The sequence below is a fragment of the Trachemys scripta genome, chromosome 9, assembly GCF_013100865.1.
Source record: "Trachemys scripta elegans isolate TJP31775 chromosome 9, CAS_Tse_1.0, whole genome shotgun sequence".
In the NCBI taxonomy this organism is placed as follows: domain Eukaryota; kingdom Metazoa; phylum Chordata; order Testudines; family Emydidae; genus Trachemys; species Trachemys scripta.
Genome location: NC_048306.1, coordinates 29,487,938 through 29,503,660, shown reverse-complemented (window position 1 = coordinate 29,503,660; position 15,723 = coordinate 29,487,938). Strand labels below are relative to the sequence as shown.

General features: G+C 37.8%; 1 protein-coding gene across 1 annotated transcript in view; it reads left to right on the top strand.

The window, feature by feature from the left end:
* Positions 1 to 15,723, top strand: part of CHM (CHM Rab escort protein) — a 153,391-nt gene that overhangs the window by 42,888 nt on the left and 94,780 nt on the right. Inside the window, exons 4-5 of the mRNA XM_034781536.1 lie at positions 6,056 to 6,180; positions 11,419 to 11,803. Coding sequence (XP_034637427.1) covers positions 6,056 to 6,180; positions 11,419 to 11,803 — 510 coding nt within the window. The remainder of the gene's footprint in view (positions 1 to 6,055; positions 6,181 to 11,418; positions 11,804 to 15,723) is intronic.

Below are 15,723 nucleotides of genomic sequence, written 5' to 3'. Positions count from 1 at the left end.
GTGAGATCACCACTTTCATGTATGTCACACAGTTGTCTTTCTGATTCATGGTTTTCTTCCTGAACACTTACTTAGTTCTTTTGAACCAAGCAGTTAGCCAAAATTCAGGGCTTGTCGACACAACTGGCCGGATCGATCCAGTGGGGGTTGATTTATCATGTCTAGTATAGATGCAATAAATCCACTGCCATTCACTCTAGCGTCTACTCCGGTACTCCACCTCAACGAGAAGAGCTAGGGGAATCCACGGGAGAGCGTCTCCAGTTGACACACCACAGTAAAGACAACTCGATAAGTAGATCTAAATACGTCGATTTCAGCTACATTATTTACATAGCTGAAGTCGCGTAACTTAGCTCAATTTTCCTCCTCCCATTCCCCCCCCCCATTGTAGACCAGCCCTCAGGGTCTATCAGGTTGTTTCCATTAGTGGGAGAAACTGATGATGAATCAGGAATTTAAGTACAGTCATCTCTATTTACAAATTTCAGAGTAGCAGCCGTGTTAGTCTGTATCCGCAAAAAGAACAGGAGTACTTGTGGCACCTTGGAGACTAACAAATTTATTAGAGCATAAGCTTTCGTGGACTACAGCCCACTTCTTCGGATGCATAGAATGGAACATATATTGACCAGGGGTCGGCAACATTTGGCAAGCATCCTGGCGGGCCGGGCCAGGCCAGTTTATTTACCTGCTGACGCGGCAGATTCAGCAGATCGCAGCCCCCACTGGCCGCAGTTCGCCATCCCGGGCCAATGGGGGCGGCGGGAAGCCACAGCCAGCACATCCCTCGCCCGCGCCGCTTCCCGCCGCCCCGATTGGCCCGGGATGGCGAACCGCGGCCAGTGGGGGCTGCGATCAGCTGAACCTGCCGTGTCAGCAGGTAAATAAACTGGCCCGGCCCGCCAGGGTGCTTAGCCTGGCAAGCCGTGTGCCAATCGTTGCCGACCCCTGCTGTACACAATGGATCGTGTGGTGTGTCCTGGATGGAAGCTGGAGGCACGTAGGGAAGTATAGTGGTCAGTAGGTTTCCGGTATAGGGTGGTATATGACAGACCTGCGGGTGGCTATTTTACAACAGAAAAGCTTCAAAACCAGACTCCGAGAGACTGCTGAGCTGGAATTGATATGCAAACTAGATACAATCAACTTTGGCTTGAATAAGGACTGGGTATGGCTGAGCCATTACAAACATTGACTATCTCCCCTTGTAAGTATTCTCACACTTATCAAACTGTCTGTACTGGGCTATCTTGATTATCATTTCAAAAGTTTTTTTTTTCTTACTTAATTGGCCTCTCAGAGTTGGTAAGATAACTCCCACCTGTTCATGCTCTCTCTATATGTTTGTGTGTGTGTGTGTGTGTGTATATATATATATATATATATATATATATATATATATATATATATATCCTCAATATATGTTCCATTCTATGCATCCGTGGGCTGTAGCCCACGAAAGCTTATGCTCTAATAAATTTGTTGGTCGCTAAGGTGCCACAAGTACTCCTGTTCTATTTACAAATATTGTAGAAAGTCCTGTTTCCTTTAACACAGGAGGAGTTAAATGCATGAGTCAGTTTCTTTCCTCACAGTTCCAAGCCTCTTTCCAGCCAGCACACTCTAAAAAGTCTCTCAAATTTTTCTCAGGGCCATGCAACATGTCTTCCTCTCAGCTGTTTTAGGCACTTCCCTTTTGCCTTCTCTCTGTTTCCGTGCAGTTTCTATAGCGTGTCTCATTTGGAGGACAGGGCTCGGAGGTGGGGCTGGGAGCGGCATAGCTGTACCAGAGGAGCTGCTGATGTTCTGCCCCCTTCCCCGCTGTGGTTCCTGGGAGAGCCGTGAACCACAGGGCTCTCCCGGGAGCTGCAGCGGGGAAAGGAGCAGAATGTGGGGCCACTGGGCGGCCCCACACTGGCAACTCCTCCCTTTGCCCACTAGCTTCAATTAGGTTCCACCCAAACCCAATCATAAGTGTACACACTAACTCAAAATTCAATCTACTTACAATACATTAAAAAGAACAGGAGTACTTGTGGCACCTTAGAGACTAACAAATTTATTAGAGCATAAGCTTTCGTGGGCTACAACCATCCGAAGAAGTGGGTTGTAGCCCACGAAAGCTTGTGCTCTAATAAATTTGTTAGTCTCTAAGGTGCCACAAGTACTCCTGTTCTTTTTGAGGATACAGACTAACACGGCTGCTACCCTGAAACCTTACAATACATTGTGATTTTTAATAAGTACTATAGCTATCAGAGAGAATAACCATTTTAGCTAAGTTTTAGCTTTATCTAACCTACCCAGCAAATCCTAAAATTTTCTCATTCATTCAGTTCTTGCAAGAGTCTCTAGAGGAAGTGTACATTAAACAATAAGAGATCCTAAATATTAAAACTTTCCATAAAGGGTAATGCTCTGCTCTCAATCGGGGTGACGAAGTGGGTGAGGTAATATCTTTGGACTAAATCTGTTGTTTAATATTACTGTAGTTAAAGTCCTTCTTGGGGACTTTGGTGCATTAATTTGGAAACCAGACAACACCCTTTAACTTTTTTCAGGTTTGATGAAGTACAAATACAATCACCTTTTATTTGACATTTGCTTTTTCAAGTGTCCCTGACTCTAGTACCCTGTAACATTAGCAGATAGTAGTAGAAATTATATGTAGTAGCTTTTTTCTTTAATTCTTGAAATTATAATGTTTCAGTAATTTTTAAAATGTTGGAATCAAATGACAGTTTATTTTACATGATGTTTTAAAGTAACACATAAATACACATCAAATAGATAACCTATGCATACCAACTGCCTTATCAGGAAATGTAAAAATATCCTTATTTTAATATGGAAATCTGTTCAAAATTTATTTTATTTTTATTTTATTTTATTATTTTATTAATGGAGATATCCTATCTCCTAGAACTGGAAGGGACCTTGAAAGGTCATTGAGTCCAGCCCCCTGCCTTCACTAGCAGGACCAAGTACTGATTTTTCCCCGGATCCCCAGGTGGCCCCCTCAAGGATTGAACTCACAACCCTGAGTTTAGCAGGCCAATGCTCAAACCAATTTTATCCTTATGACTTCAAATATCTTAATACATTTGCCTTTTAACAATGTTTGCTACCCACTTTCTTTCACATGGCAACCACAGACTAGATACTACTTGTTGTAGTTGCAAGAACTTCTGCAAGACTGCCCCCTTGTGACACTGCATTATGTCCAACAGGCACTGAAAAGTTACACAGGTTACCCAGATTTGTGACTAACTTAAGAGACTATCATTTTTAATTTGTTCTGTGCTTTCCGTATTTTTGAAGAATTGCACTTTGTGCAAAGCTACAGCATCAAATCCGCTGGAAAAATTTGTCCCAAATGCTTAGGGTATTGTGTAAGAATGCAATTACTATTTACATGCATTTTCCATCAGGCTTAAGAAATTGAGAACCATATATTCTATATTTTCCGTTCCTTTTACACTCTTTCAATCCTAGCTGAATCTCCTCTGTAACCTCACCTATTTAGGGTGAGCATGATTGTTTTTTTATCTAAAACCTTGACTACAAGAAAAGACCCCAAATTCTGTGTCACTCTAATTGCACCCAGTTACAAATGGAGAAAAGTCTGTTGCTCAAGGTTGTCCAGGAAGTCCATGGTACAGCTAGGAAGAGATGGCTGATCTCAACTCCCAGTTTATGCACAAGATCATTTTGCCCCATTCTCTGTTGTTGTACTGGCCATATCCTTTTGCACAGACAGCGCAGTCTATTTCTCCATTACCTTTCACTTTAACTGTGTGACTGTTCAAATTCTTTGTTTCACAAAGCCATTTGTAAGGTGAGTAAACTAATCATTTGACAAAAGCAAGCTTTACGAAGTGTCTAGAGCAGGTAGGTTCTTTTTAAAATACTGTACCACAATAATGTTTCTCTTAGGGTAAGTCTATACTTACCTCCGGGTCCGGCGGTAAGCAATCGATCTTCTGGGATCGATCCCGGAAGTGCTTGCCATCGACGCCGGTACTCCTGCTCCACGAGAGGAGTACGCGGAGTCGACTGGGGAGCCTGCCTGCCGCGTATGGACCCGTGGTAAGTTCGAACTAAGATGGTTTGACTTCAACTACGTGAATAACGTAGCTGAAGTTGCATATCTTAGTTCGAAGTGGGGGGTTAGTGTGGACCAGCCCTTAGAAAGGGGGTGGGGGAAATACTCTTCCAGTAAGAAAAAACCCTACTTCTTCTCCATAGTACATAAGTATGCTACATCAATAGATCAGACGACCCCCACCCCCAAATAAAGCAATAGACACCACAGTGCTCTCTCCAAGAGCTCCACTTTATAAATAAATTGACATATACATACAAACTGCACAAAGTAAATGAGTTACCAAGACTTGAAAGGAAATTCTAGCATTGTTTCTCATAATGAGATCACCAAAACAGCCAGCACAACTATGAGGATACCAGCATGCTAAACAATCAGCAGTATATCATACCTGTTTTACCATTGTGGAGACAATTGTGTAGATTGGTGATTTCAACCTTTTTTCAATTGTGGATCCCTAAAAAGTTTTGAATGGATGTGTGGACCCCTTTGGAAATCTTAGACTTAGGCCCCCAGGGGTTTGCAGACCATAGGTTGAAAATCATCAGCGTAGACTGAATGAGTACTTTGCACTAGAAGGGCCAATAAGGGGTTCTTAGTTTTGTGAAGATGCTTTGTCATATCTTAGATTTTTCATAACCTATTAATAGTGATTGGGGGAGTGATGAAAGATGTTACATAGGGGCTCAGTTAACAATAAGACAAATGTTTTGTACAATTCTTAACCACTTTTGATAGTTGTATGGAAAGATGAATTTCTTCTTTCTCTGTGATGCTAAAAGAGAACTTGTACGTGCCCAGATTGAAGATCAAGAGGAATCTTGCTTATTCTGAGTAGTTTGTGTCTGTTTGCCACATATGACAAATGTCCTTTGTTTCAGGTGCTCTTCCAAAAATAATCTAATGGTCTTGTACTTAAACAAGCAGGATTTTAGCAAGGGCTAACCTCTTGGGAAAAGACTGTTGCACTCATTTTCTTTCCAGGGAGAGGGTTCTTCCTAAAATCTCATCATTTGACCTAGGTAAATGTCTAGCCCGACTAGCTAATTCTCATATCACTTCATTCCTAGGTGTGGTCTCTAATTCAGGAGTTCTCAGCCAGAATTGAGGGTTATGGCTACATCCGAGTTGGCGGTCTGATTGGTATGCCAGCCTATGCTGCAGTGCTTGCTTTAATCTAGCTACAATGGCCAAAAATAGCAGTGAAGACGCAGTAGCACAGGCTTCAGCATGAGCTAGCAATGTGAGTACATACTTAAGGTTCCCATCATGCCTGTACAGCCCACACTGAAACCTGTGCTCCTGTGTCTTCACGGCTATTTTTACTTGTACTAGCTAGATTAAAGCTAGTGTGCATATGCCAACCCATTCTGCAATCTCGCCTTGGACTGAGTTACAGTTATGTGAACTAACTTGTCAGATGTAATACTAGTTTCTTTTTTAAATAGTCTATTTGATATTGCTTGCAAGCTAAGTGAATTTTCACTTTAATGTACCATGTCAACATCTGCCTGACATAAATAGGTCTACAAATTTGAAAAAGAAAATGTACGAGTTGTCTCTATTTTTACCTTAACTTGCTTGATAAACTTCCAGTAGAAAGTCATCAAATACTAAATCAGTCAAAAGATGTATTATGGTACTTTGAAACCTTGTATTTCACCACAAATTATAAATGCCAGCTCTTATTTTAAATACTTTTATTAGTGCACACCTGTGCTCCTATCTAAGCTGAATTAATATCTAGCTATGGGAAACTACAAATTTAAACTGTACAGTGGCATAAAAAGGAAATTTTCCTCAAAAACATCACTAGAAAGTTAGATTTGACGGAACTGAAGTTTATTTCAATTTACAATAGCATCCAGGTTGGTAATATTTTAAGTTTAATTAAAAAATTAAAGTAGAGTTCAAAAAATTTCCTATCATCTTGTATTTCTTTGTAAGGAAAAGACTGATGTCAGAGAGGACAGTGAAGATTGGAGAAAATTGATCCTTGAAACAGAAGAAGCTATTTCTCTTAATAAGAAGGATAACACCATTCAGCATGTAGAAGATGTCTGCTATGCTAGGTAAGTATAAGTAGTGTGGAAGATATATAAACAAAATTCCTTGGTATAGCTTTTTATATTGTGAATGATTAATTACATTGTGATCTCAATATAAGTGATTTTTTTCTCTTTCATCTATATCCTTTTGGGTTAATGAAAAAACTAAGAATTATAAATTGCTCTCCAAAAGTTCCATACTTAAGTCTCCTGTACTTAGTTGAAGCTGGCTGATCCTTTACTGGCTTCGCTTCAGATTTGATGTAATAAACATGTTGGACAACTTAGTGAATAAAAGGCTAATAGTTCATTTCTGATTGGAAACCAGTAATAAGGTGTGTTTAGAGGTGTTCACCATCTGTGAACTACTATATTTATGTATTGTACTTTACCTGAATGCAGACCAAGAAGATGCAAAGATGCCATAGAGAATATCTTGACGCTTTTAACTAAAATCTCTCTTTTCATGGCAGTTGTAAATAGAAGAACATAGGTAAAATGAATGTGTCCAAACAGTAGTTCAGTAATATAATTAACATTGATACAAAAATTGCAAGAGTGATAACCAATTTCAGTTCTTAACAATTCAGACAATAAACAAATTTTAAGATTAGCATGATATTTTAGATTGAATTATCATGAATGAAGGGTCCCTTTTAATGTAGGGTAAATTCAGCTAAGCATTTTTGTGGTTTATCTACTTTGAATTTGGGAGCCTAATGTAAGTATCAGAAACCAGTCCATATGTACCTTTTAAATACTAGTTCAGCACTGAAAGGTGATAAAATGTTTAACAGGGTATTGTGTAGGATATTCAAAAGTTGAGGTTCGCACACTAGGTTATGATGCAGATAAAATGTAAAGGTTCCATTTGTCTTTTAAAATTACTGGGACTAATCCCAGTTATATTATCACTGACATAACTTTATCATAATAAATGTTCAAAACTAGTACTGAAGTAGGATTAAAAGTTTTAATCTCTCTGGTATAACTAATTGCCAAAGAGGTTGCGTGCTGAAAAATGGCTCTGACCAACAGCAGACTCAAAAATGGGTTAACTAAAAATGTTTTCAAATATTTCACAATTTGTACAAGAGAATCTTAATCTGAATTTCCAGATTAGTTCTAGTTTTCTTTTAAGCATCTAACTAAGTCTAGGTCATTTAATAACACCATGTTTGCTCCTCTTTCTGCCTCCAAATAGAGCTGGTAGTTGGATAAAAATAGCAAAGAAAAAGTTTGCCTAAACAACTTTAAACTTTTTTTGAGAGAGTTGATCATGGTACTTCTGACAGCTTACATGTTCTGTCTGGATTTTGTTGTTGTTTCTTAACTTTATAACGCCTATGAAGTAACCATTAAACATTTATTTTGAAAGAATAAACAGCTGGGTAGCAGTATAATATATACTGTGCAAATTTGAAATGAATGGCCCCAGAACAAAGTGCATCCATCAAAGGAAAAGAATACTGTTTCTGCAACAAGCTGTATTGAAAAAAGGAAAATGGCTGAAAAATAAATAGTGAACACCTGTGCTGAATAAATTAACCAGCTGGTTGGCAATTTTTCATTTGACCTATCTGAAGGGGTGGCTGTTACAAGGCATTAATAAGACACATTCACTTTGAGATATTCCTTTGTTACTACCATTAATTGATGAATGGTGGTAGATAATATTCAAAATTTACACAACAATTTGCCTGCAGATGTATCCTTTTTGTGAATTAGTAGAAAATTGTCTGCCCAAAGGTTTAATTTGAGTGATTTTTCTTTTTTTATAGACACAGTTGTTACATTATTCAGGGATGGTTATTCCTATAGGAAAGATGTCATGAGTTCGGTTTTATATAAAGGGGCTGGGCTTTTATTATAAAATGAGTAGACCTGAAAATCATACAAATTGAGATGTTCATTAAGGGAGAATTGAATAGATTTTAAAATACGTTAGTACAGTGAAACTTCCTTATCTGGTGGAAGTTTGATAAAGTAAACTTCCATTTAGAGTGAGGTAGAATGCTTTGCAAAGTCCAAATTGAACTCGGGTTACAATGAATTTTTGCTTAAAGTGAAATAGTTCTGTGACTTCAACTTGAGGCTTCCACAACATCTGCATGTTGACAGAGCAGAACTTCATATGTAAGGATACAGCTACGATGAAGTAAGACCTTCATTTTAATGTTTAAATAAATATTTATAGCTTATACATTAAGTTTACACAAACATGATATCCTGTTATACAAATAAATAGCTCAACAATATTGAATTGATTTTTAGCAATACAAGTTAGCAGAGATGAATTTTAAAAATATTTTCTAAAGAAAAAAGTCGTCATACTGTATCATTTAAGATATTGTAGCTAGACATTTAACACTATCTAGAGGAAACAGAATATTGCATAAAAAGTTAATGTAAATCAAAATAAAAATGACACTTGCAGCAAAATCATCATTTCAGCTTTTTCGTGTGAACACTTACGTGTGAATTATTTTCATTTGACTGTTCTAGTACAAGTGTATGTATAAATATTTATGTATATTGTATGTTTATGATGGATTTGGAATATATAATGATATGGTATAAAAGTTTTATTGACATAGGTTGAGAATAGCTGCATTGCGTGTGTGCACTAGAGCCATATGTGACTTTTACAAATGGACCAGAATGAGTGCCTTTCTACCAAACTATACTGGTGTTTATTATGCCCCATTTAATAGAAAAACTATTACCAATTTTGGGGAGTTTCCAATGTGATTAGCTGTTGTTTTTACCACTCAAAATCATGTGTCAGGAGAGATGCGACCACATGTAACCATGCCAGTGCCTCTGCCTGCTGCTTCCTTGCAGTAGCCTTTTCTTCCCAATCCAGAATGGTTTGGAGAAGGGCTTATAAGCCATCCCCTTACGTATGCAGGAGCCAGTAGGTTTATGCTGCACTTCTGTACAACCAATCAGACACAGAACCCTCCTCAAGCCTGTAGAGTGGGGTGTTGCAATCCTTAAAAGTGTCTAGGGTTTTCTTTCAATGCTGACTCTGACAAAGTGCTCCCACCTCTGAGGAAAGAGTTGCATTTTGGTAACTGTGCTGAATACCCCTTGCAATTAAGAGAATTTTTTATATATATATATATATATAAAAAATCTCGATAGCCACTGGAATTATAAACTGTACTCTTGCAGATCACCTTTAAAATCACAGTTCATTAGTTTTCAGCTGAGCTTAAAATGTTTATTCAGGGCCTTAATGGCTTGTGGTAGAAAGATAAAAAGATAATGCAAAATTGTTGCTGAATTTCTTTCACTTATAATGACATTGATTTGATTCATCTCAGTTGGTAGCATAAACTAAAATTTCAAGTTCAAAAGTATTAGTTGCTGAGGTAGACTTCATTGAAGACCAAGATAAAAAAGACAGATGAGATTAAATGTGGAGTTCTGCTTTATAAAGGGAATTTTAAAGAATTTTTTCATTATGAAAATGAGGAAGACTGAGCAAAATACTTGCTACTTAGGGTGACCTCCCTTCTCTGACCAGGTGGCCTTTACTGTAGGCATATTAGATTAATCAGAACTGTACAAAGACATGCCTTCATTATAATATTTTACTTAAGCTTATTTCCTGATGATTAGATACAACCTAAGTTTAATGGCGTTCTGGATGCCTGTTTGTATTTGGTTAACAAGTGAACTATACTGCTTTTAAAAAAAAAAAAAAAAAAAAAAAATTGATACTTGAGGAGACTGGCCGTTTCCCATGTTCCTGTCACCTGAGTGGCTAATTTCCAGGGTTTTGTTAAGGAGATGTTGAGGAAGAAGAATCTATGGCGGCTGGGAGGCAGGGATAGGTTGGGAGTCTGCTTGTGGTGAGTCCTACTTAGGTTCCTGGTAGAGAAGAAGCATGACTTTCTGTTGTTGCTCACTGGTGTTCTTAGTGAGTCTTTCCTATTCTGTTTCTAGGTCCCACCTTAGCCTCAACCCATAAATTAGTAGTGAGCAGAATGAGCTTGCAGCAGGAGCCAGGAGCATGGTGGGTTAGACCTAATGTTAGCGCAGTAGCCAACAGCTGAAAGCAGGGAGGCTGGGAGAATGAGGCTCTATGCCTACTCGGACAGGTGGTGGCCCTTCAGAAGATAAAAGCACGCGCTAACAGGGAGAAAACTCATGTGGAGGCGGGGATGAGCCACATTTTGTAGGAAGTATGGGGGCCCAAGGTATGCATGGTACTGATACGAAGCAAGAGTAGAACTTTTCCTTGGGCTTTCCCTAGGTTTACAGAATACACATATCCTGAAAAGGACATTGTTATATGGGTCACACATGGTTATTAATGGGTTAATAAATTATTAATAGATGTTATAAATGTGTTACACAAGTAGTGATGGTTATAAGCACATCAAAAACGGTAATAGATTATAAATCATGATTATAAGGTACTTATTGGATTCCATAAGAATCTGACAATTGATTAACTATTTATTCATTAATCCTTTATATTAAAGTCTCATTTATAAATTATTTATAAAGTGACTGAATTGTACATACTTAAGCCCTGAATACAGAAATCTGAACCACATGGGTCTTCAGTGAGACTCCACACTGGAATAAGGGCTGATTTACATAGATCAGATTGCAGGATTAAGGCCAAAAAATATACTGAAAGCTCTTATGTGCCAAAACTTCAGTTCACAATTTTGTATTTTTCCTGAAGAATTGATAGAATCAGTCATAATATTGCTACTCAAATCAAGTATGCCTTATTCTGAGAGTAGTCCCTTTGTCTTAAATTACTTTGATTTTCAAATATCTTAGGCTTTCCAATAGGTTTTTGTATCCATATAAAAACATTTCAGATTACCTTTCAGTATCTGTTTATTTTTAATATCACACTCCTTGTTGTTGTTCTGTTTTGGGAACTAACATCTGCTGCATTGTTTATCATGTTGAGAGTTTTAAGAGTTATTTGTTCTGTTAATTTGCCCAGTCTCTTTTGGTTTTTTTATGCAAAATAAGAATACAGATATGGAGTCTGCAAGTCTACTATTTGATATATTAAAGTAACCCACATGAGTAATAGCTTTATAATCCGAGAACCAGAGTAGTTCAGCTGATCCAAATAAGACACCTGATTTGGATCAGTCAGATGAATCTAACAGTTTTCATGAAAGGGCTGCTAACATTTTCCATTCCTTGCAGTAACTCCTCATGTTGCTGGAAATAAGTTCAGTTTTAAGACTATTTTAAAGACTCTTTTTGTGTTTTAATCAGTCAGGATTTAGCTGAAGATGTTAAAGAAGCTGGTGCATTGTCAAAGCTGCCTGCCTTTGGAGCTTCTGATACTAGCGAGGCTGCTCAGGAGTCTGAAAAAGAGTGCCTGCCTGTGGAAAGCCAGTCATTAGGGACCGAGAGCTGTGAAATATCTCCAGAAAGTGTTACGTGCAATGATCCGGAGAGTATGACAGAAAGGAAGGATGCAGAAATGACCTCTGAGAGAGAGAACCTCTGTGATGCAACTTTTGACCAGTCTGCTTTGGAAACAGGAAAAACAGAAAATGTATCAACTGCAGAAGCTGCTGCCTTGGACCCAAAGAAAATTACTTACACGCAAATTGTTAAAGAAGGCAGGAGATTTAATATTGATTTAGTTTCCAAGGTAGGAACTAATTGACTTTCTTCATAAAAATACATTTACTTCATTAAAAAAATTGAATATACTTTGTGGACGTTTAAGGGTTTAACAAGGTGATCATAACATCACTGGGGAAAAGAATTTGGGCTCTAAAGTGGTATACATGTTATACTTTCTTTTAAAATGTCTGTTCAGCAACACATCACAATGTGTGGTCTTGAAGGCCTGGGTGTTTTAAACTAATGAAACCAAAAAATATTAGCTTAGAAGTAAAGCTGTAAAAGCATATTTCCCTGTAATTGAGAACTCAAGTCAGAGGTCTAAAACTGTTTTCTGACTGCAATATTTAAGATAAAAAGGAACAAAGCTATATTTAGCAACAGAAGTTCATCTAAATGAGAACTTCAGAATTTTTCATGATGTAGAGTATTTTTCATATCCAGCATATGGAGTTATTTTAAGCACACTTTCCTGAACCCCAGAAATTGCTCCTTTGAAGCCGTCCTGGTTCTTCATTAACAAGTATTTATTAGAGAATTTTTAGTTTTCATGCCATTGACACAGTGGATTGTAGTAACGTGCCTATTGAAAAATATTAGAGGCAATTAGTCCTTAATATAACAATTAAGCTGAGTGAAGCTGTGTGTTCATCATTGTTCTGAATTCCTGCTCTTGTGTTGTTTTTAATTAGAACACAGAGTTATTTCTCAAAACCAGGTTCTTTGCTCTTTGGCTACTTCACAGTATATGTACAGTATACATAAAGTTATAGAAAAATGTTTGCTTTTATGTTGACTTCAGTGAGCTTTGGATCACATCCATAGTGTGTGTAGGAGATGTTTCCGAATTCAGAAACTGAATTTTATTATTCAATATCGGGAGCTGGAAAATAAACAATTTCTTCAATAACATAATAAAAGCTTAGTAAAAATTACAAAAAAACATTTTTTGCTAGATTCTCAGCACTTCAAATGCAGATTTCCCCATTATGTGCTGTCACAATGATATTTAAGGTTCTATAATTAACAATTTACGGTAACTAAAATAGCGAATATTGTTTTATAGAGCACATTGGTCTAGGCATTGGGATATATGACCTAAAATATTGGCAAATATATTGCAGATAATGCTAATTCCACAAAATTCCAGAGCTCATAATTGACAGGCAGTGGGCACACCAGAGCACCCAACTGTCTCAATTGGATCTCTAGGGGGACATACACAAGCAAGGGAGAAACACCTTAACAGATAACATCTCAAGAATGATCTAAAGCTAGGATACAGTGTAGGACAAATGAAGGTAGAATGAAAGGAGCTAAACAAAGGTAGAAGAAATGGTCTGGCAGAGGAAGACATAAGGAGTAAGGGCAACAAAACGCTATGGTAAATCTCAGCTGTTCACATTTGGCATTGAGACTCTTTAAGACTGTCCCAGGCTGCCCAAGGTAGTGTTCCAGTAGACCTTTATCTTGAAAAGGAATCATTAAAACTCACTCCAAAGGCGTGGCTCTTCAGAACTTGAAATCTGAGATGGCAGCCAGGATTTTTGCATCTCTTATGGAACTTGACAAATTTCTGCACTCAGGGCCACAAAACTTTTAGAATGATAGCACTGTATATGCAATTTTCTCCAGTGGGGCATTACTTTTAAATTCAGTAATCCATCTTGTACTAGTGGTTACATTCATGTCCTCCCAACAGTGTGCAATAAATTTCTAGGTTATACAAAGAGTAAAACAAAGCGGGTTATAAGGTTTTATGGCTAAATATGGCTAGCTTCATTCAGCAATTGAATGAAATAAAAGCAGGGACTAAGCTTTTGAAAAACTTCAAGGAATTTTTAATTAGAGGGGACATGCATTTTGGGGAATATAACACAATTATATTTAACTCATAGAGGAGAGACATAAATAACAATTGTTTACTCAAGAAAAGGAAGAAATGCCAAATTATGTTTGGAAATAGATTGTTAAATAAAATTTTAGGGAAGCATGATGCGTAATACAGAGAGTGCACATTCTCTATGTAGTAATAATAGGCTGTTCGGGACCTGAGTCAAATGTTTTAATAATGTTTACTTAAAAGTTCCTTTAGGGTTGTATTTACCTAATCAACATTTGATCAGAGAAAACCAATTTCATATTTTTTTACTTTTATTCAAGAATATAAGGAACTGTAAAGTTAACTAATTTATTATACTTCCCTAAAGCAGTAAATAATATGAGAAACAGATTAAGAATACAATGTAAATCAAGCAGCGGAGAGTCCTGTGGCACCTTATAGACTAACAGACGTATTGGAGCACGAGCTTTTGTCTGTTAGTCTGCTCCAATACGTCTGTTAGTCTATAAGGTGCCACAGGACTCTTTGCTGCTTTTACAGATCCAGACTAACACGGCTACCCCTCTGATACTTGAATGTAAATCAAATTAGTCAAATCAAGGAGTTAACCATAGTACAAATTAAAATTCTTTAATTAAAAAGAAAACCATTTGAGAACAACAATTGGTCAAATCATTACATGAGCATAATCAGTAATAAAATCACAAAATTAAGATAACACCAAGGATAGGCTAAGTAAATTGTTCAATCTCTATGTAGTTTATTTAGTAGCTTACTTTCTTTTGGGGATACAATAGAGGTTAAGGTTGGAATAATCACACATCCCAGGCAACCTCTAGTAATCTGTGGTAAGATTTGCTTTCAGCCTAGGTTGTACTATAGGGTTATATGTTCATTTTGTTAGGATATGTCTGTGCTGTATGGTAAACTGAGTCTATGGGGCCCGTGTTTGTGGACTCTGTTGCCAAGCTTCACTCAGGCGTCTACTCTGCATTGTAAACCTAGGTTTATGGTTGCTGGACCCAGGTCTCATAACCATGCAAACGTTCATACAGCACTATACAGACCATCTGTCTTGGGTCTGCTGCTTGAGCTGTGTTGACACTGCAAAATGAAAGGGGTTGGACCCAAGTTGCATTGGGATTGCAGGCCTGAGTGAGACTGATTTGTGTGTGAATGATAGGGGGCTTGGGCTTAAAACAGTCTGAGGGTAACTGTGCTGTGTAGACATACTATTACTAGCCACACATACATTCTCCACCCCCATCCCTCCAAAAAAACAGTTGACAAGTCTTTTCTGGCAGGCTTCCCTGCATAGGTATTCAGGTATCCAGTTAAGGAAACAAAAAGATAAGTTACTTGGGGGGGGAGGGGGTTTTTCTCTTCGGCTCACTTGCTTTGTGGAGCTTCAGCATCAGTTAGAAATAGCAGTTCTGGGGACCTGTCTTCTCTCTCAAGTACAGTCATGCTTGTGGACATCATCCTCTGGTCAACTGGCTGGTCTGCGATATCAATGCTGGTTTTGGTGGGAGGAAAAGTAGGGAAATAAGCCATCTTTATCATTATGGTGACCTTGGAGAGCGCACACTTCCTTGTATACTTACCCTTTTAAGGGTGAAATTCAGGCTGGTATAATCCCACAAGACCTCTGTGTATCAGACATTTCAAACCCCAATTGCATTATCTAATCCTGGTCAAGTGAAGTCATTCTGACCTTTGGTCCATCTTTCAGCCCTCCTTTCTAAGGTACTGCTTCTTTGTCACGTCCACAAATCCATATATTTTTCCCAAGCAACCAATAATGGGAATAACAAGAGAGGATGACCTTGATCCAGGTAAGAGGAGTTGAGGTAATTCTGGTGAACAGTCAGGGCTCCTATATGGTTTTTTTGAACATTAAGGCCTGGCCACTTTCCTGGTCATAACTTTGACTTAGAAAAGTTGTTCATTATCCATTCACATATCTCATGATTACACTTTCTCAAGACGTATGAGATCTCATGACCACAATAAGAAATTACCGATCTGTCACCCTTTCTGGTTTCACCAAACCAATAAAACCATATCACTGTTGGGTAGGAACATACTTTCTTATGGAATGC